The sequence below is a fragment of the Camarhynchus parvulus genome, chromosome 1 (assembly GCF_901933205.1).
Source record: "Camarhynchus parvulus chromosome 1, STF_HiC, whole genome shotgun sequence".
NCBI classification, from domain to species: domain Eukaryota; kingdom Metazoa; phylum Chordata; class Aves; order Passeriformes; family Thraupidae; genus Camarhynchus; species Camarhynchus parvulus.
In genome coordinates this window covers 1-24,065 of record NC_044571.1, presented here as the reverse complement: position 1 = coordinate 24,065, position 24,065 = coordinate 1, and the positions used below count along the sequence as shown (strand labels likewise).

At 46.9% G+C, this 24,065-nt stretch overlaps 2 protein-coding genes across 2 annotated transcripts; both read left to right on the top strand.

The window, feature by feature from the left end:
• Positions 1-1,544: 1,544 nt before the first annotated feature.
• Positions 1,545-20,599, top strand: LCMT2 (leucine carboxyl methyltransferase 2). The gene is made up of 13 exons (XM_030944293.1): positions 1,545-1,960; positions 3,656-3,737; positions 4,064-4,244; positions 6,529-6,685; positions 7,103-7,292; positions 7,696-7,803; positions 9,843-9,933; positions 12,487-12,744; positions 14,736-14,966; positions 15,962-16,059; positions 17,757-17,944; positions 18,139-18,274; positions 20,212-20,599. The coding sequence occupies exons 1-13, from the start codon at positions 1,794-1,796 to the stop codon at positions 20,377-20,379; spliced, it is 2,055 nt and encodes a 684-aa protein (XP_030800153.1). The 5' UTR covers positions 1,545-1,793; the 3' UTR covers positions 20,380-20,599.
• Positions 20,600-20,704: 105 nt separating this feature from the next.
• Positions 20,705-23,489, top strand: LOC115907285. Its single transcript, XM_030955085.1, has 2 exons — positions 20,705-22,372; positions 22,743-23,489. Exons 1-2 carry the CDS (start codon positions 21,965-21,967, stop codon positions 23,487-23,489), a joined length of 1,155 nt encoding a protein of 384 aa, XP_030810945.1. The 5' UTR covers positions 20,705-21,964.
• The last annotated feature ends 576 nt before the right edge of the window (positions 23,490-24,065 follow it).

Sequence of the window (24,065 nt, the reverse complement as noted above, 5' to 3'; positions counted from 1 at the left end):
TGGGCTGGAGAAGGATTGTTCTGTGTGACTGAGCTGTGAGGAGACCTTGCTAACACTTTATATGGAGTACAGAGTTGTACACTAAGGCAGTACAGAATCTGGAAAATATGAAAGCTAAAACTTAAGGCATCACAGAGAGCAAAAGTAAATTGATCCAGTGTTTTGAGGTCTCTGAACAGCACAGACATACCTGCAACACAGCAGCACATGCAGTGTCAGTTTATCACGAATACCATGCCATGAGTACAATCCATGTTTATTCACAAAATGCAGAGAATCACTGAATGTAAATGCAACCAATGCATTTGGTAATGTGCCCTTAAAACAGGGAAAGCAGCAGGTGGCACAGGAGCTCTGTGGAAGGTGAGCAGATGAAGAGTGCTCCCACTGAGCAAAAGGAAGGCAGGTGGAGCTCGGCATCCCTTGATGTGGAGTTTGAGACTGTCCTCCTGCAAGAAGACATAATTTTCAGAACTCTAGTAATTTTTCCAAAATTGCTGATTCCAGCAGTGCCTAAAGTCTCTTGTCTTTCAGCATGAACTGCATAACACAACTTTAAGAAGTTCTGAATTAGCAACAAGTAGATTTTAAAAGACCACAATATTGAGTAAAAATAAAACACAGGGAAGCAAAATATCCCGGGACAGCAATGTACCTCCACTGCTGGTATTCCAAATCAATTGGAATCAATTACATTTCTTGGAAATATACATTGGCTGTACAGTTAACGGCAGTCATCATTCCCTCTGCAATGTGTGGCCAACCCTTCCACTACTCTGTCCAGGGCTGATACCGTAATATCAAACAATTCCACAAGACATGTCATTTTCATCCTGTAAATGTCAGCACACTGGTGCTTCCCCCAGATCCTCTGTCCAAGTTCTCTGCAAAATAAGAACAACAGAAAAACAAAAACCCCATCTCCAGCATTCTTGTTTGCCACATCTCCTCAAGTGTTGATTCACAAACCCATCTCACTGTAATACCAGTGCAAAACCTATCCAGACTAGCATTTCAGCATATCCATATCTCACTTCCTCCTTCTCTACTGCAGTCTCCCCAAGGCAATAAAACAAAGCACTCTTGAAAGCCCTCACAACTGTTTCCTGCACTTTCCTTGTCGCTTCTGTGACAAGACAGAAGATGATTGTTTCTTCTCTCCACTTCTGACATCACTGCCATCATATCTAAGGATATCTTCTAAAATTCCTTTCTATCACTGTTTTTGATGGAGACGATTCCAGTAAACATCAAAGAATGAGAAAATCACGGTATTTTCCTGGACAGCGATGGGGTTTTTTGGAGATGTTTACATTCTTAACAATGACCAGGAAGCATGTCTGCTGTGACCAAGTTCCAGTGATGGCTTCCAGCGATCAGGGCCGGTGGATGGGTCCGGCGCAGGCTGTCCCTGCCCGCGGCACAGGGACGGACTCGATGGCTCCCGCCCCGCCGGGAGGCAGCGGCAGTGCCAGGCCGGGCCCGCAGGGGGCGCGCTCCTCGCTCTCTGCCTCCGGCGCTGTGCTCGCGCTTCCGGTCGGTGTCGGCGCGGTGTGCGCAGGATGGGCCGCGGGAGTCTCGGCGCCGCGAGTGACCCCGGGCCGTGAGTGACCCCGGGCCGTGAGCGACCCCCGGAACAGCCCGGGAGCCTCGGCTCGGCTGCTTCGGAGAGCGAGGGGAAGCGGAGGCTGGGTCGGAGGGGGATCCGACGGCGGCGGGCGCTGCCGTCCGCTCCCCTTGGGGTCCTCCTGGCGCTGCCCGACCTCGCCATCCCGTGCGTTTCTCGGGTCGCGATGCCGGTCGGGGGCGGCAGCAGAGCCGTGTCGTCCCGGCAGGTGCAGGGCACCGGCGGCAGCAGCGCCGTCAGCAAGTGCTCGGCGGCAGCGCGGGGCTACATCCAGGACCGGTTCCTGCGGCTTCTGGCGGGGCGGCGGCGGCGGCGGGCGCCCCTGATCCACCGGTGAGGAGCGAGGGCTCGGCAGCACCTGCGGCTGCTCCGGCTGCTGAGCCCCGGTGCCCGCGGGGAGCGGGAGGGAATCTCGGCCTCTCGGACTGCGGAGAGCCGGGAGCGCCAGCACAGGGGGAAGCGGCTTTGAGTTGAAGGAGATTAGGTGTGGGTTATATATTAGTAGGGGGATCTTGGAGGGTGGCGAGGCCCTGTCTCTCCGGTTGCCCAGAGTAGCTGTGGCTGCTTCATCCCTGGAAGTGTCCGTGGCCAGGTTGGACACTTGGAGCAGCCTGGGACAGTGGAAGGTGTCCCTGCCATGGCAGAAGGGTGGAACGAGAGCAGCTTCAGGTCCCTTCCACCACAAACCCTCATGCTTGGAGCTGTCAATTGGGCAAGACACAGCTTCTCTGACACAGTTTAAGCAAAGTACAGAGTGGCAGAGTGGCAACGTGCAGTGCCCTGTCTCCCAGAGTAGTGTAACCTTGTTAAACTGTTAATATAATGTGACATGGCTTCTGGACCAAAACTGAATGGTTTGTCCTGAGAATGATATGCCGCCAGACTGGTTCCTAACTCCAGTGCTCAATGCTGCTGAAAACTTTGTAATATTTGAAGATATACCAGTAGTGTAATAACATCAATAGCTTTCTCATTAACTCCCCAGAATGTTACAATTTCTGTGAGGTATCTGGTGGCTCTGGGAAGCAAGATCTTTTGAGTCAGTGGTGTCTGACCAGGAGAACTTCTCCGGAGCTTTGTAAGACACAAGAGTGTTTTAATGCGTGTTTGCAGAGGGCTCTACGCTGATGACATTGTGGAGTTTACGTAATTTGAGGAGAATAGTTTAATGCAATCCAAAAGACTGTGAATTGCCAAAGGAGTTTCATTCAGGGGATAATCAATCAGTGGTGTTCAAACAGAAGCTTGCAGGCCTATGAAGATATGTGTGGCTCATCAGGAAACCTGCATTGACTTGTCACACAACATTGGCATGCCAAGCTGAATTCACAGGAAGAGTTCTGTATTGCATTTATCAACAATTTTGGGACATCTTAGACTATGAAGTCCCTGTGAGGTGTGAAGATGATAACATGCTTGTTAAAGGGGTGAAAAAAGCTGGAATATAGCCAGGTGGATCTAGGATGACACTAACTAAAAGAGAATGCCAAGAGGCATCAGTCCATGCCAGGCTAGGGAAATGGTAAATGCTTTCCAGGAGTTAGTCTGACTTAGTTCCATTTATTCAAAAACCAGAGAACAGGATTCCTCTCCTAACTTTGCTTTTCCCCCTTTTTTTCTTCCCTTCTCGCTACATGAGCACACACATTCATGTTGTTGTTATGGCATGTGGTTTGGGGCAGGAACTCAGGTATCGGCCATCTGCATTGCCAGGGAGCATCATCACCGTCAGGATTCAGCAAATATTTGCTTATGCAAAACAGAACAGGTCCAGCTGGGGTATCTGCACATTTTCTCTGGGTTCTCTGTTGTCTTGATGGTTAATATGCACACTGATTGCAGGAGATCTGTATTTATTAGCAAGCTCTAGAGATGACAAAATCATCTCCCAGTTCAGGTCTGTAAACAGGGAATTATTGGGTAGAAGCTTAGAGAAAAAAAAAATCTTTATTTTTTTAAATTTGAAGTTGCCAGTGCTGGAGAAATCAGGTTCCTGGAGAGTGATTATAACTAAATTTGTTCCTACAGGGGTTATTACATCCGTGCCCGTGCTGTGGATCACTGTGTTCAGGATTTCCTGCTGAAGACACAAAGCCTGCCCAGGACACAGGTACATTTTCTCTGGGACTTCTGGCATCTCTTACTAAATGTGTGTAAAGTTTCTCTGGCATCTGGGCAGTGACTCGTTAGTGCATCTGTTGGGATTTGGGATCCTTTCCCAGCAGGGCACAGAAATCTAACTGGCAGTACTGTGGCTGTCCATGTGTCATTTTGGGAGAATTATCTGGGTGGGGTGGGGGGCAATATCCACACAAAATTCTTCTGCCTCTTGCAGGAGGGTGCCTGATTTTGTCACTCTACAGATGATATTTAATATTTTTCACACCTAGATGCTGCTAGAGTTGAGTATAACTTTTTCTGATGCTTTCTCTGCAGATCCTGTCTTTAGGTGCTGGCTTTGATTCCTTATACTTCCGTTTGAAGGATATGGGTGTTCTGCATCACACTGTGGTATATGAGGTAGATTTCCCAGATGTGGCATGCCAAAAAGCTACTCTGATCAAAGGAGTGAAGGAGTTGTCAGCACTGGTGGGAGACACTGGAGGGGAAGGATTAGGTATGCATTCATGGAAGATTTTTTTGTTTAGAAGGAATAAACACAGCTTCAGCCTTCAAAAAGCAAGAGATTATAGTAGGGGAACTATGAAATCCTAGATGAAAAGGATATTCATTTTATGAAAAATGTTTAAACAAATAATTTGTAAGCACTGGGAGATAACAAGAAGCCAGGATGGATTTGTCAGCAGCTGATTATATCAAACCAAGGTCAGGTTTTTCTGTTGCAATTTCTGAAAGAGAGTGTCCAGCTTGGAGCATACTGGTCCAAAACCAGTGGCAAACCGTAGCATGTCCAGTGGGAGGTTATGAGGATGATGAAGTGATGGAGCAGGTGATGTAGGAGGGGAGGCTGAGAGAGCTGGTTTTGTTCAGCCGTCTGGGGAGGAGTTTGGGAGGGAGGTGAGTCTTACAGTACTCTTCAGCTTACCTATTGGGAGAGGTTAGAAAAGACAGAGCAACACTTTTCTTGGAGGCATAAAGCAAATAGTCAAGGGACAATTGAAAGTGGCAAAAAAAAAGGAAATTCCAGTGATGTATGAAGAAAATGTTGGGGGAGATTGTGCCACATGAGTAGTTAAAAATGGGAACAGATAAAAATGGGAACAGATTGCCTGGAAAGGTAATGGAATCTCCAGCCTTGGAGACCAAAACCACTACAGAGATAGAGCTTGACTGGACAAAGCTTTGAGCAACATGACACAGATAATTGCCATGAGGAAGTATTTGGACAGGATGAATTTTAAATCTCCCTTTCACCCTAAATTGTACAATGATTTATGGGCTTGATGGGTAAGAGAGAAGGTTTGACTCTTAAGTGTCTTGACTTTAATAAAACATTAGTTGTTATGTCTCCTGACTTTTTTTTTTGCCCTCCAAGGCAGGAGAAAATGAGCCTTGTGAAACTACTGCAAATTTTGTGCCAGCTGAGTGCTGAGGGGCAAAAGGAGGAATGTAAAGCATGTGGATCACTAGAGGTTTCTCCTGCATCTGTTTTCCTCCAGCATTTCCAGTAATGCTCTAGATGATGTGCTGTAGAATATGAAATGTCATAAACTTGCAGGAAACATGGGGACTTGCAGTAAGATGAGTGAGTGTAGGAGTTTGACAAAGTACATGAATGGTCTGGCAAACATGGAATGAAGTGCCATAGGGACATATGTTAGCCTCTGCATTTAGATGGCATTGATTAATTTAAATACAGGTGGAAGACTATAGAGTGTGAGTTCCTGACTCACAGGTCTTAGTGAGTAGCTCTTCCATGGGCTTGTTCCTTTCCTTCCTGAATCCATTCACATTTTTAATATTGGTGGAGTCCTGTGGCAGGAAACTCTGTCCATACCAAGTATCTTCAGGTACTTAAAGGAAGGTCTCAGATAGTTGGAAATATGCTATTGTCTGTGTCCAGGGGTCAGCAAAGGATGGATGGACAAGTTAAAAAAAATTAGAATGGAGCACTGTGATGGACTTCTGAAAAAGGCCGTTTTACCTCCAGAAGTGTCTGTGTTTGACAACAGTGTAGGTTAAGTGTCCTCAGGACAGATACAGTTGTTGGGCTGCAGAGACAGAGTAGGTGATTTCTAAAAGTACTTTACAGTCTGCTTTGTTAGTGATGTGGTTTTGACTGAAAAGGTCAAAACCAGGCCATAACTTATCCTATTCTGGTGGGTTACAGAGGTATGGTAATGCTTGCAGGTCATAAACTGGAGCTTATTTCTGAGGATGGTGATCTGTGGGTCAGGTCCTGGTGTTTGCTGAGAGCTAGCATGTGCAGTTTCAGGACTCAGTGCCATTATACAGAAATGAAATCTGTTTAACAAACAAACCAACCAAGCCTAGGAAACCTGACAATGGTGTTCTGATTGTGAGGGGAACCATTGAAATTCTATCAAAGCAATGGTGTTTTCTTAGTCTAAAGTGAAAGGTATATAAATGAGAGCCCTTTAGGTTTGATTTTGAATTACAGTGGTTTAAAAAAATTCTCTTAAAGTAAATATAATAAAGTTTTGTTGTTATAGTAAGTGTAATAATTCTAGGAGAAATCTGTAGGTAAAATTTGCATTAGGAATACGGGAGTTTTAGACCGGCAGTTAATGGATCACATAGCACTATCCCTTCATGGGTCATGTAGTGATGGGGATTTTCTTGCACATGTTACAGAGAAATACAGTTGATGGACATAGCCTTGTGAGTGATTGCCTGTGGGTTTGATTTTCACATTTGTGTCTTTTGGTCTCAGTATTGCAGCAGCCCCATAGTGAGGTTGCATCATTTTTATCTCCCAGGAGCCATTGCCTTTTCTGGAGATGATTATAAATTACTGGGAGTGGATTTATCAGAGCTGTCTGAGCTGGAGAGAACCCTGGAAGAAGCAGGACTGAACAATGAAATCCCCACCCTCTTCATCGCAGAGGTGGTGCTCACCTACATGGAGACCACCAGGTCAGCTTGGTTCTCCTCTCTTGCCCAGTGGTAAAGGGAAAACAGCAAACTTCTTTCTGAGTGTATCACCTTGGGCTTGGGGACCTGGTCTCTTGAAACTAAAACCTTGGGAATTCTGCAGCATCCCAAATAGCTCCCTACATTGTAATTATGATGATGTAATTGATGTCCACGTGATATCCTAAAAGGAAGGAAAGAAAGAAGAAAAATCTCAAATGAACAACTTTGAGGTTTTTGTTCTTCTCATCCCCTGAATTGTCTGTGCAGGTGGGGAGGAGATGTTCAGCACAGCACGCTCGTTAGTGTACTGCCACTTGTCAGGATGCCTCAATAGCAGCTCTGTGGTGTTGCAGAAGGATGCACTGCATCTGGTGTATGGACCCTCAGCTTAATTCCTTACACACACTCTCCCAACAGGTCAGATGCCCTGGTTCAGTGGGCAGCAGAGCATTTCCCTCGGGCGTGCTTCCTGCTGTACGAGCAGGTGCAGCCACAGGACCCCTTTGGGCGCGTCATGCAGGAGCACTTCAGGCAGCTGAGCACGGCGCTGCGCTCGCTGGCGCTGTACCCCGACTGCCAGGCCCAGCGCAGGCGCTTCCTGGCCAAGGTGAGCACCTGCAGCTCCAGGGCGGACACCAGGCAGGATTTATCTGGGGATGGGGGGAACAGTGACTGCTGGCTCAGTTATGGGCTGAAGCAAACAGGGCTGAGGCTGAGCTGCTGCCTTCTGTGCTAGCAGGAATTGTCATCAGAGGGTGCTTCCAACTGGCTTGCAGCCTACTGCCTCATATGGGATTAATGGGTTCCTCTGAGACTTTTGATGTAATAAGTTAAATTTTTAAGAACTTTACAAATGAGAGACCTATTTTCACCAGTTTTTAGGAAGCTCTTGCTTTAGCTAAACAGTCTTAGTGGCTCATGCAGGTGTTTAATTTAGGGTCTTTGTTTTCCTGTGGGAAGTGAGTTTCTGTCCTTCCAGGGGTGATAACTTCGAGGGATTTGTCTTTTAGGGCTGGACTGAGTGCAGTGTCATGGATATGAATGAGTTTTTCGCCTGTTGTATTCCAGAAGATGAGCAGCAAAGAGTGCAGACTCTGGAGCCTTTTGATGAGTATGAGGTAACCCTCCATTATTCTGAAGATCAGGGACCTGGCTTTGATATCATAAGGTATTTGCAATTTCTTATGGTTGCAATTCTGTACAGAGCTGCTGGGCACAGGTGTTCATGGAGGCAGGAAGGACCTTGGATCAGCTTAGCTAACACAGAGGCCATGGGGAGCTCCTGGTGAAGCAGCATAGGGAGAAGGCTCTCTTTGATCTTAGGAAAGCTACATGTTCCTTCCTCCCTTCCTTGAGCAGTCTCTCAAGGAGACAGGCTTGTCATAGCGAACTACCTGGCAGTATAAAAGAAGTTATACATGCTAAAAGTTGGCATGGATTCAAGGGACAATTACTTTAATGAAAGAGAAATCTATTAAGGATTAATGAATACATAAATATGCGCCTGATCTGCTGTTCCTGACTGCAGTTGGTCGAGAGCATTCCTGGGGAAAGCAGATGCACTTTTTCTGCTCTCTTCCATTTCCATAGACTACTTTATTGTTTGTCATTGTTGGGTACAGGTTACTAATTTCAGATTTTTTTGGTCTGACTTTGTACAGCCATGCATTAATGATTGAAATTCAACTATGACTCTGTTCTTTGCCATTTTTATATTAACTGCTGGCAAAGTTTCTGATTGTTTGAAGTATAGAAGTGAAGATAAGTGCAAGATAGTTACTTTGAGCTAAATATCCTGTGGAATACTTACTAGAAGTTTCCCTTTTGATTTTATGGTTTTCTGTTTATAATTCTAGAAATTGAATAACTGTAGCATGAAAACAATTGAATGTGCTTGAATTTATTTTGCCAACATGCTAGGATCTGCTCTGCCATATTAATGCAAAAGTGGTGACTGAAAGTGGTGGCAGATTTGCTAAGTGGTTTAGAAATGTCTGCTGGAACTGTAGGTCAAGGTCGTTGCTCATACAGTGAGAAGGTAAAGCCTTGGTATTGTTTTTCTTACAAAGGAGGTTGATGTGCATGAATCCAAGCTGGAAACATGCACAGGAGTAAACGATGTGACAACAGAGAGCTCTACAATTAGCCCTTGACAGAAAGATTAAGATCCAAGGTCTTATTGTAAACAAGCTTGGTCAAATTGCGTAAAAAATGTAAAATAGACACCCAGTGTGGAGGGAGACTATTTTTAGAATAATTTTCTTAGGGACTAATAGTGGATTCTTCCATTTTCAATATTAACATTAATTTCAGGATGTCACTTTTCAAAAGATGCTTTTTACTACTAATACGGTTTGGGGCAATGAAGCTGATACAATGAGTTCTTGTGCCTTTTAAATTCATGTTTATGCTTGCTAGTCACAACTTGCTAGTTGGCTGAATGTATCCCATCCCACGGGAATGATCACACTCAATTCCCTAATGTCCTTAAACGCCACAGTGAATTCTCATTGCTGCTGGCTTCCTGTGCATGCCTTTTGCTTGTGCTTCTGCCTCAGAATGTTTCTAAGGCCAGACTGAAAATGATCCATTGTTGTCCAGCACAGAGCATGTTGCACCTTTTAACATTTGTGATTTCTTCGGAATCACTTCAATCCCACTGGTATAAAGGCCTCACTCTTTTTTATGATCAGAACGCAGAGGCATAAGGGGAAGCTGATTCCAAAAAGAACTTCCCCATGCAACACATAGTTAAGCTATGGGATGTATGTTGGGCATGTTAAAGTTTATGTGAGTTTAAAGAGCAGCTGGGTAGGTTCATGGATGAAAAATCCATCAAGGATTGTTCAATACAAAGACACAGCTTCTTGCTTAGAAGATCCCTGGGCTTTGTAAATTTTTGGAAGTAAATGATTGAAAATTGGTGTGAGAGAGGTATTTACCCACCAGTTCTTTCTCTGATTCAGCTTTACCCCTCTGATTTTGACCATTGATGAGAACAGTGCTAGGCTGTTGGTATTTGATTTGGTCACCTTGGCTATTCTGAGGTCCTTATACTATTTGCCCTAAGATTTTGAAGGGGATTGGTTTTTGTTTGGTTCTTCCTTTATTGGTTTGTTTGTTTGTTTATTTGTTTTTTACTTTGGGTTTGCTACAGGAATGGCATCTGAAATGTTCTCATTACTTTGTGTTGGCTGCATCGAAGGGGATGGAACCTTCCTGGACTCCATTGTCACACAGTGTGACAGGTACACACCAAGTAGTTTTCACATTATTCTTTTATCTCATGTAGTTGTCTCTGAGAGGTTTTAGGAGACGTTGAAATCCTGGAAGGGGCAGATGAGATGCTGCAGTCTGGCAGCTTTCTCTACTCCTCCACAATAGTTCTGCTGTCCAAACTAAGGCTTGGACATACATGAGCCCCTCCAGTGCATGGCTGCAATGCCAGCCTACCCTGCTGCTAGTCCTGTTTTTGGGATCTCCCTTTTGAATTTATTCCTGGTTGCCTCCACATGCCATTCTCTCCTTCTAGCTCCCAGAAGGTTGTTCTGTTTTCTTTACTGCCCTGTCCAACAGACCACTCAGGAGCCTGACATGAAGCTGTGTTTTGCTTCCGTATCCCTTGTGGGTGCAGTTGTACCTACCACGTTTCTGAAATGCTTTTTAAATCTGTATGTAGCTTTCTTTAGATGGGAGAAAAGTGGTACAGCTGGGGAAAAGCCAAGACCAAGATTGTCTTTCCAAGATAAAAAGGATTTGGTGGCCGTAGCAGTCCAGGAAATTCCTGGCTTTGACTGATTGCTTCCTTTTTCAGGATAGAAGGCAGAAGGTTATTTTTAACCTGTTTTATATCACTAATGTTCACAGTATAGCACCACAGGTAGTTGTACCTTCAAGAGAGAGTTGAAATCTGTTCTAGGGAGCAAGAAAAGCAGCTGAAAAAGGATATTGCAAGATGGCATTCCTGAGGCCAACAAGGCCACTGAATCCATGTGTTGTGTCTCAATTAGATTTGAAGATGTTGGGAAATTGAAGCTGAATCAATGTGGGTGGATTTAATATACAGTGTGATTGTCACTGGTCCTTAAGTTAAATCCTTGAAGATTCCTAAATGCATAGTATCTATCCTTAAATTAAGAAAAAAAATCTGACATTTTCTTAACGGACTTTATACAGTGAAAACATTTGATTAATTAGAGACAGGATTAGGGTCTTTCTGCTGCTATCTCTGTTGTATTCAAAACTGATAGCAAAAGCCTTCAAAGTCCAGTAAATTGTCCATGCATAGATATATTTTACCGGGAATGCAAAAGATTTGTCTCTAATATCAATAAATGCCTCCAGTTATCCTCTCAGATAGACTGGGGTCCCAGTTCAAGAGAGTGCAAGTACTAAATCTTCCAAAGAGGTCATGGTAAGTATATTTTGTGACATGAAAAAACTCATTCATCTTTTAAAAATTAGTCTGTAAAAAGATATTTAAGCCCAAGGAGATTAAATTTATTACCTCATCAAATGGTTAAGTAGGATCTTGTGCAAAGCAACAATCAGTACAGGCAATTTTTCTGATTATGGCATACAAAAAATGGACTGTGAGCTGCTCCTCCTCTTCATCATCTCTTACAACACAAGAATAAAGACCTTGATTAAAACAAAGAAGACACAGATTCCAAACTGATTAAAGAAAACAGTGTGTAGATGAGCCAGAGTCCTGTGCTGAGAGTTTGCTTCATGCTAAGGGATTTAATATTTAGAGAGAAGATACTTAGGTCACTGGAAATACTCTCCTGTAGTAGGACCACTGGAATTAATAGATTACTTGTCATGCTTCAGAATGTTATTTCAGTGCTTCTGTGAAGGTAGGATCAAAATCTGGCAAGAAACTTTGAAATCAGCTTCCAGACATTTGTCCTTTTTCTGCTGTTCTTTGCTGTTCATGTAGCCAAACATTGCCTTATCAGACACATCTGCCTTTTGAAGGTACTCTAGTGGTTCATATCTTGCTGCAGCGTTTTAGGGCACTGCTGCCCTGAATCAGACACATCCTCCTTTTGAAGGTACTGCAGTGATTCATATCTTGCTGCAGCAGTTTAGGACACTGCACTTGCTTGGCCAGTCCTACGTCTATCCCATGAAAGTGATAATGGGACCCTGGAAAACGCTAAAGATAGATTCTGAAAATGTTAGGCTTTGTGTTTTCTCAGACCACTGCATTTGCGTAAGCGGTATGATAAATGATATAATTGTTAGATGTGATGATTGTTTAGTAATTAAATATAATTATTATATAATCATAGGAAGAATCATGAGAAACTATGTTGAAAACTTAGGAGAGCTATGTTTAGCTGAAATCTATGTATACAATAGAACAATATAAGTTTAATAATTAACATGGAAGTTATATAACTATAGAATATAAAAACCCGTTCCTCTCAAATGTATGGCGAAATCAGATTTGAGGTGAAAACACGCCTGATTTCCAGAGCTCTTAATGAAAGCACCTACATATAATTGCGTATGTGATTATATGTTTCCGAACGCTAACAAAAGCAGTCTCAGAATTGCAGGAGGTGAGTGAGCAGAGTAGAAGTTACAGTTAGTACAGTGGTGGTTTTAACCATTACATCCTGATTTCTTGGGCATGTCAGATTATCTGTGTGCATGGTCAACTTGCTTCTCAATTATTTCTTCTTGAAAAGATGAATGGTCACTTTGGAAAGGTGATGTGCTTAATCTCTTGCTTAAGATGTAGTCCTTGGTTGTATTTGTGCCCAAGTTCTTTGTTTCTCTTTGTCTTGCAGTTCCTTGTCACGCTGGTCCTGTTGGGGTGGCAGGGAGTGTCCCTGCAGCAATGTGTGCAGGGCTCTCAGGAGTTCCTGGCCTGAGGCGTTACGGTCACCGCTGTGTTCTTGTAAAGCCCAATGTGATTGTCACCACAGGAGGCTTTGGGGAGGAGGATGGACAGCACTGTCGTGTGAGGAATTTCCACGTGCTGAGCAGGCATGCAGGCCGCTGGGAAGCTGTCTGTGTGACACAGAATGTTCCTGATCAAAGATGGGGTGAGTTCCCATACCGATGGCAATGCAAGGGGGATACCATTGTGCTAAAAGTGAGAGAAAGTCTAGTGGAAAAGTGCTGTCATGGCACAGTGATGCTGGCAGTCACAGACACCTGACAGGTCTGCTTGCTAAATGCCCCATCCTGCCCTTTGGTCACCACAGCCCCAGGCTGAGGGCAGGGTGACTGGAAAGCTGGAAAAGGACCTGGGGGTTCTGTTTGACAGTGATTGAATATGAGCTCAGGTGGGCAAGAAAGCAAATGGCACCTGGCTGGTACCAGCCTGGTGTGGCCACAGGCCCAGAGTAGTGATTGTCCCTCTCTACTGGGCACTGCAGAGACCCTTGGGAGTGCCAAGTTCAGTTCTGGGCCTCTAACAGAGAGACATTGAGGGGCTGGAGTCATAGAATCACAGAAGGGTTGGGGTGGAAGGGACTTTAAAGATCATCTAGCTCCAACCCTCTGCCATGGGCAGTAGACCAGGTTAACCAGAGCCCCATCCAGCCGGTGTGGAACACTTCTAGACAAATGGCAGCCACTTTTCTGGGCAACCTGTGCCAGGACCTCCACACTTTCACAGAGAAGAATTTGTTCCCAATATCCCATCTAACCCTGCACTCTGGCAGTCAGAAGCTGTTCCCCCTTGTCCTGTCACTGCAGGCCCTTTTCCAAAGTCCCTCTCCACCTCTCTTGGAGTCCCTTTAGGCACTGGAAGGGGTGCTAAGGTCTGCCTGGAGCCTTCACTTCTCTGGGCTGAACAGCCCAGACTCTCTCAGCCTGGCTTTAGAACAGAGGGCCTTCAACCCTTTGATCAAGCTAGTGGACTGTGAATTTTTCCAACAGCTACATGTCTTAATTGTGCTGGGGGCACCAGACCTGGATGCAGAACTCCAGGTGGGGTCTCAGAAAAGCAGAATAAGGGGTGAGAATCATCTTCCGCGACCTGATGGCCACACATTGATGCAGCCTGGGACATGGTTGACTTTCTGTGCTGTGAGCACATACTGCTTTATCCACAAATGCCCCCCAGTCCTTCTCCCCAGAGCTGCTTTTGATGCATTCTCTGACTAGTCTGTATTTGTGTTTGGATTGCCCCAGCCCAGGTGCAGGACCTTGCCCTTGGTCCTGCTGAACCCCATGAGGCTGGCACATCCCACCTCTCCTGTCCAGTTCCCTCTGGATGCCACTCCCGCTCCCTCCAGCGCATGGCTGCACCACACAGCTCCTTGTCATTGGCAGATGTGCTGGGGTGCCCTCGGTCCCACTGTCCATGTCACCAACAAAGATGTTAAATAGTGCTGGTCCCTAGGGAGACCTGAACAACAGCACTCACCACTGGTCTCCACATGGACACTGAGCCAGTGGCTGCAGCTCTTGGAGAGAGAGCATCCAGCCAGTTCCTAATCCACTGAGTGCTCCATCTGTCAAATCCAGGTCTGCCGTTTAGACACTGGGTGCTGGGCAGGACAGTGTCAAATGCTTTGTGCGAGTCCAGGTAGATGGCATCTGTTGCTCTTCCCTCATGCACCACTGCTGTAAGCTCATTGTAATAGTGCCCAAGGGAACTGGGCAGGGAGCTTGGCCTGAAGAGAAGGAGGCTCAGGGGAAGCTTCTCACTCTTTACCACTGCTGGAAGGAGGGTGTAACCAGGTGGAGGTCGACCTCTTCTCCCAGGAGACAAGGGACAGGACAAGAGGAAATGGCTTCAAGCTGTGCCGGGGAGGTTTAGGTTGGATATTGAGAAAAATGTCTCTAAGAGAAGGATTGTCCATGGCTGGCACAGGCTACCCAGGGTAGTGGTGAGGTCCACATCCCTGGAAGGATTTAAAAGTCATGTGAAAGTGGCTCTTGGGGGCATGGTTTAGTTTTGCCCTTGAGAGTGCTGGAGGAATGGTTGGGCTTGATAAGCTTAAAGGGTCTTTTCCAACCTAAATGATTATAAATTTCATAGAAAAACCACCTGTGTGAAGCATGATGTTCTGTCTCTCCACAGGTGAGAGGTTGTACCATACTGTGTCTCGTCTCTCGGACACTCTGGCTCTGGTGGTAGGAGGACGAACATCCCCATCGAGCACAGGCTTGGGAATGTTGTGGCTGAAGTTCCCCAAAACCTGGGGTGCCTCAGGCCCAGGTGATGTTGCAGTGGAGCTTGTAAATCTGCAGCCTGCTGCTGCAGCAGCCGCTTTGCGTTGGAGACACAGCACAACTGAAATTACATTCAAAGGTAAAAAGCCTGGAAGGAGTGGAAATGGCTGTAGGGATGCGGGATCTTGCACTTGACCTTGTTGAATTTCATGAAGTTCATATTGATCATTCCTAAAGCCTGACAGTAGTAAAGAAATTAGGAGACTTTGAGATCTCTTCTTGACACTTGAAATATGGTAATTTTTAATTTTGTAATCTACATAATCCCCGGTGGCAAGTAGGATTGAAACCTACTGTAATCCATTCTGGAAGACTGATTCTTTGAGATCACTTATGGCTGAAGTTACTCATGCTTAATCATGGCAGAAATGAGTTTTGCTCTCTCTGAAGGATATTTTTTGGGGAACAGGATCCCAAGCTCTTTATCCCAAAAGTCTTTCAGAAGAAATGTTACTTTTCTAGTAGCAATTGACAAACACTCAGTAGTTATGAATAGCTCTAGAATCAGGTCCTGCAATAGCAAGCTAAAGGTTGGTCTATTAAAAGATCCTGGTTGTAAGAGTCAAAAACTTAAGCAGTGGCATTCAGGAGCTGAAAGCTGTCCTTTCCTAAGGTGTCCCATTCCTGCAGCTGCCAGGGAACTCTCCAAGGGGAGCAGGAGGGAATTGTTAAGCAGTTGTTAGTCTAGTCTGGAGCACACTTTCCATTCGTGGAACAATGTTTAATTAACACTATAGCATTAAGCCTTCCAGTCAGAATTTTATATCAAAAAAGCAAATGCCAAAAAATTTTATTAATTATACATTGGGCTTTGTCAGACTGTACTGTTTCATCTTACTTTTGCCTTGATATTGCTTTGTAGCTGCAGAAGGTGACCAACACTGGTGTTATCTGCACAGTCCATTCTGAATCAGTGAAAGGACAGGGCATAGTGCAGTAAATGCATGTCCTTGACATCTACCCAAAGTATTATTGCGCCCTTTTTGCCAGCTTCCCTTCTATGCAAACAGCGGTTTTTGCTGCTGTGGCACACCAGATTGTGAGTTCTGTTGCCTCCTGGCTGTGTTTCCCCAGGTGAGCAGTACCTGTTTGTGTACGGTGGCCGCTCTGCTCTGGAGCCTGTGCTCGGGGATTGGCATTTCCTGCAGGCTCCAGAACTCTCCTGCACTGCGGTAAGAATGCACTCTGTGGGGATTACAGCTAGAGCTGACTGCTGAACACCCAGCTTTTTAGTGAAGTACAGTCTCTACAGAACAGTGGAGCTTGGAAGGGACATCCAGAGGTCATCTAGTCCAGTACTCTTGCTTAAAACTGGTGTAACTAGGGCAGGTTGCTCTGTATATTGTCCAGGTAGGATTATCTCTGTAGATGGAGACTCCACAATCTCTTTAGGCAACCTACTCCAGTGCTTGACCGCCCTGATAGAACAATATGAGGGGGTTCTATGTCTGTTTTTTCTATGTCAGTTTGTGCCCATTGCCTCTTGCCCTTTTGCTGGATGCTACTGAGAACATATTGTCTGTCTTCTTTCACCTCTCCCATCATTATCTAGCTGTGAGCTGGACGTTTTTGTGGAAGGATACTGTTAGAGACAGTGTTAAAAGCTTTGCTACAATCAAAACCGCCTCCACATCTCCCGATTTGCCTCAGTCAACTAGATTGCTGAATGTGTCATAAAAGGAAATTGAGTGGAAGAGGACTTACTCCCTCATTTATGTACTGGCCACCAGCCTGTGTTACTCTGTTTACTATAACTCTTTGAGCCCAGCCTCGTACATAGCACAGTTGTAGGGTGGGAGATGCATCATTGCAAGAGGTCACAAGCTAAGCATGAGTAAGCAATATCCCACTGTTGTGGGAGGCCTACCCTGTGTCTTCAGTTCTGTAACCAGGAATGTTATTTGGTAGACACATGAATTGCTTCTTTTATTATCTACAATGTTCTTTATCTCAGCAGAACTCCTGTAAAATACCCAAAGCTGACAGCTGAAAAGGAGGTGGACAGGGTGTAAAACAGTTGTATAAAGGTATGCAGCAAGAATGACCAGGCCACATACCTCACAGGGGGAGGTTTTGAAGGTCTTCTAGCTATTGAATCTGAAGAAGATTCAAGATAGAAATAATTCTTCTAATATCTAAAATACTACTGTTGAGAAGAAAAAAATTGTTCTCCATTTTAACTTTGAGTAGTACAGGGGATCAGATGGACACTAAGGAAAGCTATTGATGGTGAAGCTAGCTATGTCTGCAATAGACTGCCTAAAGAGGTGAGAAATTCTTGTCACTGCAGACTTTTGGAAACTGTTACATAAACATCCGTCCATCCAGATGATAACATATAGTTTCATTTGTTGTAGGGAGAAGGTATGGACCAAGTGGCCTCCAAATTTTTCTACATCATTTATTTGCTGTGATATTCCTTTAATGCCTGACCTTACTTTTTTTTTTCTTTTAGTGCTTGCACGAAAGGTTTTCTCTCTGGATTTTGGTCCTGTGGTTGAGCCTTTTAACCCACTCTGTGGTTTGAGTAACTGATCACCTCCTTTGCTGGTCATTGCATTAATCCACGTGTTTCTAAGCAAATTTGGAGTTCCCAGGTGTACGTCTTGAGCAGAAAGCAGCCTGCAAGAATGCAGATAAAGTTACTTCTAATAAATGCGTGAAAATAAAGCCTCTGAAGGCTGATTATATTAAAGATACTGAGGGCCAGAGACAGTGTAATTGGAAACATGGAGCAGTCCCTAGAGGAACATGTGGGGAAGGTTGTGTGTCAAAAAACTCAGCCACACAGGAAAAGGCATTTAAAAGCCTGGACATTAAGCAGACACTTAGCTTGGCAAACTTCAGCCTTGGACTTGTGTTTTTTCAGATTTCTGTTGAGGGTCCAGTCCCAGAAAGCCGCCACTCTCACAGTGCCTGCAGCTGGGAAGGAGGTGTGCTGATTGCAGGAGGTCTGGGAGCAGCTGAGCAGCCCTTGGGCTCAGTTTTCCTTCTGAGGGAGCTTGAACATGGCTTTCAGTGGCAGACAATAGAGACACATCCTCCTCTTGTCCCACGGTAAGCAGAAAACATTCATAGCATCAGAAAATAGTGTGATTTGAAAGAGACCTCTTAAAGGCCAAGTAGTGCAACCTTCCTGCAATGGGCATCTTCAACTAGACAGGTTGCTCAGAGCATTCAGCAGAGAATCTTCAGCCTGTCTTTACCAGCATCCCCTGCTAATGGAGTCCAACCTCATTTTGAACTCCCAGGTATTCACATACTGCACATGTGCATGAAGGAAAGCTTCTGCTCGTTGGTGGAGTGTGGTTTCATGCACCCTCTGTGCCCGGTGTCACTGTCATCAACTTAATGACTGGTCTCTGCTTGAACTATGTGATTAATGTGGTAAGTACTGACATTTTACTTTCAGGGTAAGCAGTGTCCTGTGAAGGAACATGGTAGCTTTATGGAGACGTAGGATCTAATTCCAAAGTGCTGTTACCCAGCACAGAGAACGTACAGGGGTAACAGAGGGAGATGGAATGTGCAGAAGACTGGAACATGGAGCTGCTCTGTTTCAGATAGGGGGCAGCAGAACTGAAATGGGCACGAGCGTAGTCACTTTGGGATGTCTGTGGAGGAAGGGAACAGATAAACCAGAGGCTAAGTTCATGTTTTTGAAGGTCTGTAGTATAATTTCATTGAGAACTTCTGGGTGGAAACTGGTGTGCTCTGGCTGCTGCCTGAAACATGAGAAAAAAACCAGCACAGAAATGCTGGAAACTCCATTGGAACATAAAAGCTTTCTGTAAGGATGATTGGACTCTGAACAGATTGCTCAGAGAGAATGTCATATTTCCATTATTGGAGATATTTGAAACCTGACTGGGCAAGCTACTGAAAAACCTGCTTGAGTTGAGCCTGCTTTGAACAGGGTGGTTGGACTGGATGATGTTTGGAGGACCCTTCCAACTTTGACTATGTGGTGACTTTCTTCTATGAATCACTGAAGAGCAGTCATACGAGTGGTGTCACAAAACAGGATTTTGGCATACTCTGGCCAGAAGCTGGTCTATGTCTCTGAGTAGCCCTCACCTCAGATGATACTGCCTTGAGTAAAAGTAAGACATAGATCTGTTGGATTAAATCCATAGAAGGGCCACAAAGATCAGCAGAGAGCTGGAGCTGATCTCCTGTGAGAATGTGCTGAGGGAGTTGGGGTTGTTCAGCCTTAAGAGAGAGGGAGGGCTCTGGGGAGACCTTAGAGCCCCTTCCAGTACTTAAGGGGGGCTTGCAAGAAGGATGGGGACAGACGTTTTAGCAAGGCCTGTAGTGATAGGACAGGGGGTGGTGGTTTCCATCTAAAGGACAGTACCTTCAAACTGGGTATATGGATGACATTTTTTATGAAGCGTGGTGAGGCACTGACAAAGGCTGCCTAGAAAAGCTTTGGCTTCCCCAGCCCTGGAAGAGTTAGAGGCCAGGTTAGATTTGGCTTGGAGCAACCTGGTCTAGTGGAAGCTGTCCCTGCCCAGTGCAGGGGGTGGAGCAAGGTGGCAATTTTTAAGGTCTCATCCAAAACCATTCTGTGATTCTATAAGAGCGTTTCTTTGGCCTGACAAGTTTTTGTTTATCTTTTATGTAAAGAAACAACTTTCTTTTGATAACTGTACATATGAAACCTGTTGTTGGTGAAACTGGAATTTGTGACGAGTCAGTTTTTTATAGTGAGCAGTGTGTGTGCATCCAGTTGATCTTGCAGCATTTTGCGGAGGGTATAAAAGCATGAAATGTGCTTAATTGTAGCTTAGTTTTCAATTATTGTCTGTAGCAGAAGTTATAAGTGGCCTCATATCCTTTAGATAAAATAGACTGCACTTGTTGAACAGCAATGAGCATAGGTACAGTGATAGTAAAGTTGTATCTAAAGAATGTAACTTTTTTGTTTAGACTGAATAAGCGGATGCAGGTGGATTGGTGTCTTCCTTTGCTTAGGAGCTGTTTGCTTTGACTAAGGTGAAATTCTCTAGGCTTTGGAACCTACCAATTACATAGATAAACTCTGGAACTCCTTGCCACAGGCCATGAATGCCAAAGATTTACATCGAATCAAAAACTGACTGGCTACCTTCTTGGGAGGAAGAGCATTAAGATTCAGGGAGTACAAAGGCATTTTCTCTCATTAAGAAATCACTGAACTGCAGGTTGGTGGGTGGATGTTGGGGAGGAGTACATCTCAGAGGTTACTTGTTCCTATATTCTCTAGCTATCTGCTCTTGCCCACATTCAGGGGTGGTACCACATGAAGTCCTGTATGTTCAAAATCTCCTTTCCTTTTTCAGGAGCACCTGGAGTGGCCATTAATGCTACATAATCATAGCAGTGTCTTTCTGCCAGATGAGAAGGAGCTGTTGGTTATTGGCGGTGGTGGAAACTGCTTTTCCTTTGGGACACACCTGAACCCAGAGCCTGTCTTGCTGAGCCTCAGCAGCATCCTGACCAGCCACTGAGTGGGACCAAGCAGGGCTGAACCCTGCTGCTGCACTGTGGGGAGACATCTGTTCACTCTAGGTCCAAAAGCAGCGCAGTATTTCCACAAAGACTTTGTATCCGGAATGCATTTGTGAAGGTGGGATCAGGAGGGGCAGTTACAGCGAGGGATTCACACCTCACTGGCTGTTGCATTTTTATGGCTCTTTATGTTGCTGTAAATAAAAAACCTCAAAAGCAGCTGACAGCAGTAGTCCTTAGAGTGAAGAACAGTGTGGTTTGGGTTGGAAGGCACTGTAAAGACCATCCTGTTCTACCCCCTGCCATGGGTAGGAAAACCTTCCACTAGACCACGTTACTCCAAGCCCCATCCAACCTGGCCTCGGACACTTTCATGGATGGGGCAACAACAGCTTCTTGGGGCAACATGTGCCAGGGCCTCACCAGCCTCACAGGGAAGAATTTCTTCCCAATATCCAATCTAAACCTACTCAGTTAGAAGCCATTCTCCCTTGTCCAGTCACTCCAGGCCCTTGTAAATAGTGTCACTCCATCCTTCTTCTTGGCCCCCTTCAAGTACTGCAAGGCCACAATTGGGTCGCTTCAAAGCTTCTCTTCTCCAGGCTGAACAATGCCAATTCTCTCAGCCTTTCCTCATAGCATAGAGGTGCTCCATCCTTTTGATCATCTTGGGGTCTCCTCTGGACTCTCTCCAGCAGCTCCAAGTCTTTCCTGTGCTGGGACCCCTGAGCTGCAGGCAGCACTGCAGGTGAGATCTTACCAGAGCAGGGCAGAAGTGAAGAATCCCCCCTTCCCTGCTGCTCACATTGTGGGATCAGCCCAGCACACAGGGCCAAGGCATGTCCAGCCTTTCATTCGTCAGCATCCCCAAGTTCTTGGCCAGGGCTGTTCTTGATCTCTTCATCCTCCAGCCTGGTTTGATACTGGGGGTTGTCCTGATCCACATGCAGCACCACCACTTGGTCTTGTTAAATCTCATGGGCTCCCACGGCCCGCCTTCTTGAGCTTATCCAGCTCCCTCTGGATGGCATTTGGTCCTTCAGGATGTGGAGCTGCTAGAATGAGTCCAGAGGAAGCCACAGAGATGCTTGAAGGCTGGAGCCTGTGTTCTGGAGACAGTCTGAGAGAGCTGGAGGTGTTCAGCCTGCGGAGGAGAAGGTTCCAGGGAGACCTTAGAGCCCCTGACTTCAAGAGAGCTAGAAACAGACTTTGTACAAGGGTCTGGAGTGCCAGGATGGGGGGCGGTTGCTTCCCTTTGCCAGAGGGCAGGAATAGATGGGATATCAGGAAGGAAGTTTTCCCTGTGATGGTGGAGAGGCCCTGCACAGGTTTCCTGGAGAAGCTGTGGCTGCCCTTTGTTTGGAAGTGTCCAAGGCCAAGTTGGATGGGGCTTGGAGCAGCCTGATCCAGTGGAAGGTGTCCCTGCCCATGGCAAGATGGTGGTACTTGATCGTTAAGGTCCCTTCCAACCCAAACCAATCTGTGATTCCGTGATGAGTGTCTGACTGACTGCACATCAGCAGAGGCTCTCCATTGGCCCCTGTGGGCTCCTGGCTATCCAGAAGGGGGTTCTGACTGCCCGGGATGGCACACAGAGGGCTCTGGCTGCCCCACGCTGTCACAAAGGGATTTTTGACTGCCCCACACTGTCACAAAGAGGACTCTGGCTGCCCCATGATGTCACACAGGGGACTCTGCCAGGCTATAAAAGGGACCCCACAGGAGCAGACAGTGCTGGGCACCACAGTCTGGCAGTGTCCTGGCAGACAGCAGCCTCAGCCTCTGCCACCCCAGCAGGGTTGGATTCCCCTCACTGGGATCCTGCAGGTCTCTGGGGAACCTCTCCACCAGCCTGTGCTGGTGACCTGGACTGCCACAGACGGTGCCATGGGGCTCCTCAACATCTTCACCATGGGTGAGCTGGTGGCAATCACGATGGTGCTGCTGCAGCTCATCCTGGTTTTTGTCATGCTACGGGACAAGTGTCTGTGGGTAGGTGGCCTCTGATCTGCTGTGTGGGCTGGGCTGGGCCAGACTGGGCTGGGCTGGGCTGGGCTGGGCTGGGCTGGGCTGGGCTGGGCTGGGCTGGGCTGGGTTGGACCGGGCCGGGCTGGACCGGGCCAGACTGGGCTGGGCTGGGCTGGGTTGGACCGGGCCGGGCTGGGCTGGGCTGGGCTGGGCTGGACCGGGCCGGGCTGGGCTGGGCTGGGCCGGGCTGGGCTGGGCCGGGCTGGGCTGGGCTGGGCCGGGCTGGGCTGGGCCGTGTGGATTTGGGGTTTGTTGGTGGTGTGCCATGCATGGCAGGACAGTGTGGAGCGTTCTGGGGAGCTGCTCCTGTCTCACCCATCCGTGGTTCTTGCAGAGGATCCGTCAGAGCTCAGAGCATCCAAGCACAGCCAGAGGCCGGCTGGAGGGCCAGAGCAGCGTGGGCAGGCCACGGAGATCAGCACAGATGGGGCTGCCCCACGGCAGCTCCCCACGCGGCTCCCTGAGCTCCAGGAGGCGTTTCCCAAGGTTCATCCGGAGCTGCCAGGACTCACAGGCGCTCTTCGAGGAGCACCGCAAGGAGCTGGAGGCACAGCTGTCCCAGTGGCGATGGGGCCGGGGCAGCGGCAGGGTGGTCCACGCTGATCCGCATGTTGCACCAAAGCTGCTGGGGGCCAGAGAGCGTCCCCAGTGCCTTGGAGTGGAGTTGGCAAGGCCAGACGTGTACGAGGTGACAGAAGAGAGCAAACCTAAGGACATACGACCATGCAGTAGCAGCAGCTCCCTGATGCTGCAACGCAGAAGTAGCAGCAGCTCCCTGATGCTGCAACGCAGAAGATCTGTGGCGATTGCCAGGTTGCTCCCCAGACTAGTGGTGATCATGAATCCCATTGTATTGGAAAGCAGCTGCAGCAGCTGCAGCAGCAGGAGCAGCAGCTCGGTGGAGCTGGAATACAGCACCGGCACTGCTGCTGGAAGGTTCCTAGAGCAGCTCCATGCCCGCCTGCAGAGATACCTGGAAGCCTGGCAGACACGGTGCGAGCAGCGCCGCCGCTGCTTCAGCATCCGCTTGAAGCCCCGGTGGTGGCGGCGGTGCTGGACCCAGCTGAGAAAAAGGGTGTAGCAAGAATGAGTGGTCAGGGAGGGGCAGGGGAGACGGGGGTTTCAGGAACTGCCTGGGACAGTGCAATCCCTGGGCCTCTACAGATTCCACTGCAGAGTCTTCCTGTCCTCTGGCAGATCCTTTACAAATTGGCTGAGGGTCCCCTCCTCCAGGTCATGGGTAGAAACAGGACTGGTCTCAGTGCTGCCCAGGGGAGCCCCACTGGTGACTGGATAGCAGCTGAATTAAACTGTCCCCTACCGCTCTCTGGGTCTGACCATCCAGACCCTTTTTTACAGAGAACGGTGGACCTGTCCAAGCAGCCAGTTTCTCCACAAGAATGCTTTGGGGAATGGTGTCAAAGGCTTAATAAAAGCCCAGGTAAACATCATCCCTAGCATTTTTCTCTCCCACCAAGCAAGTCACTTTGTCATAGAAGGAAAGCTGTGGACAATCCAGGAAACTTCATTGCACCCTGCTTTAAGGGTAGGATGAAGGACCTTTGGAACTACCAGTCTGCCTACCGGCCTTCCCCATGTCTGAGAAGATTCCCGCGTTGGTATCTGCTCTTCCCCTGATTCTTACCCATCGACCCTC

What these genes read in the sequence shown, in the direction of transcription:
- LOC115907285 (XM_030955085.1), top strand. Translation starts at nt 21,965, where the DNA reads ATGGCACACAGAGGGCTCTGGCTGCCCCACGCTGTCACAAAGGGATTT. An exon ending in TACGGGACAAGTGTCTGTGG is followed by an intron (nt 22,373 to 22,742) that starts GTAGGTGGCCTC and finishes TGGTTCTTGCAG; the next exon opens with AGGATCCGTCAGAGCTCAGA.
- LCMT2 (XM_030944293.1), top strand. Translation starts at nt 1,794, where the DNA reads ATGCCGGTCGGGGGCGGCAGCAGAGCCGTGTCGTCCCGGCAGGTGCAG. An exon ending in CACTGGAGGGGAAGGATTAG is followed by an intron (nt 4,245 to 6,528) that starts GTATGCATTCAT and finishes TTTATCTCCCAG; the next exon opens with GAGCCATTGCCTTTTCTGGA. An exon ending in ATTGTCACACAGTGTGACAG is followed by an intron (nt 9,934 to 12,486) that starts GTACACACCAAG and finishes TTTGTCTTGCAG; the next exon opens with TTCCTTGTCACGCTGGTCCT.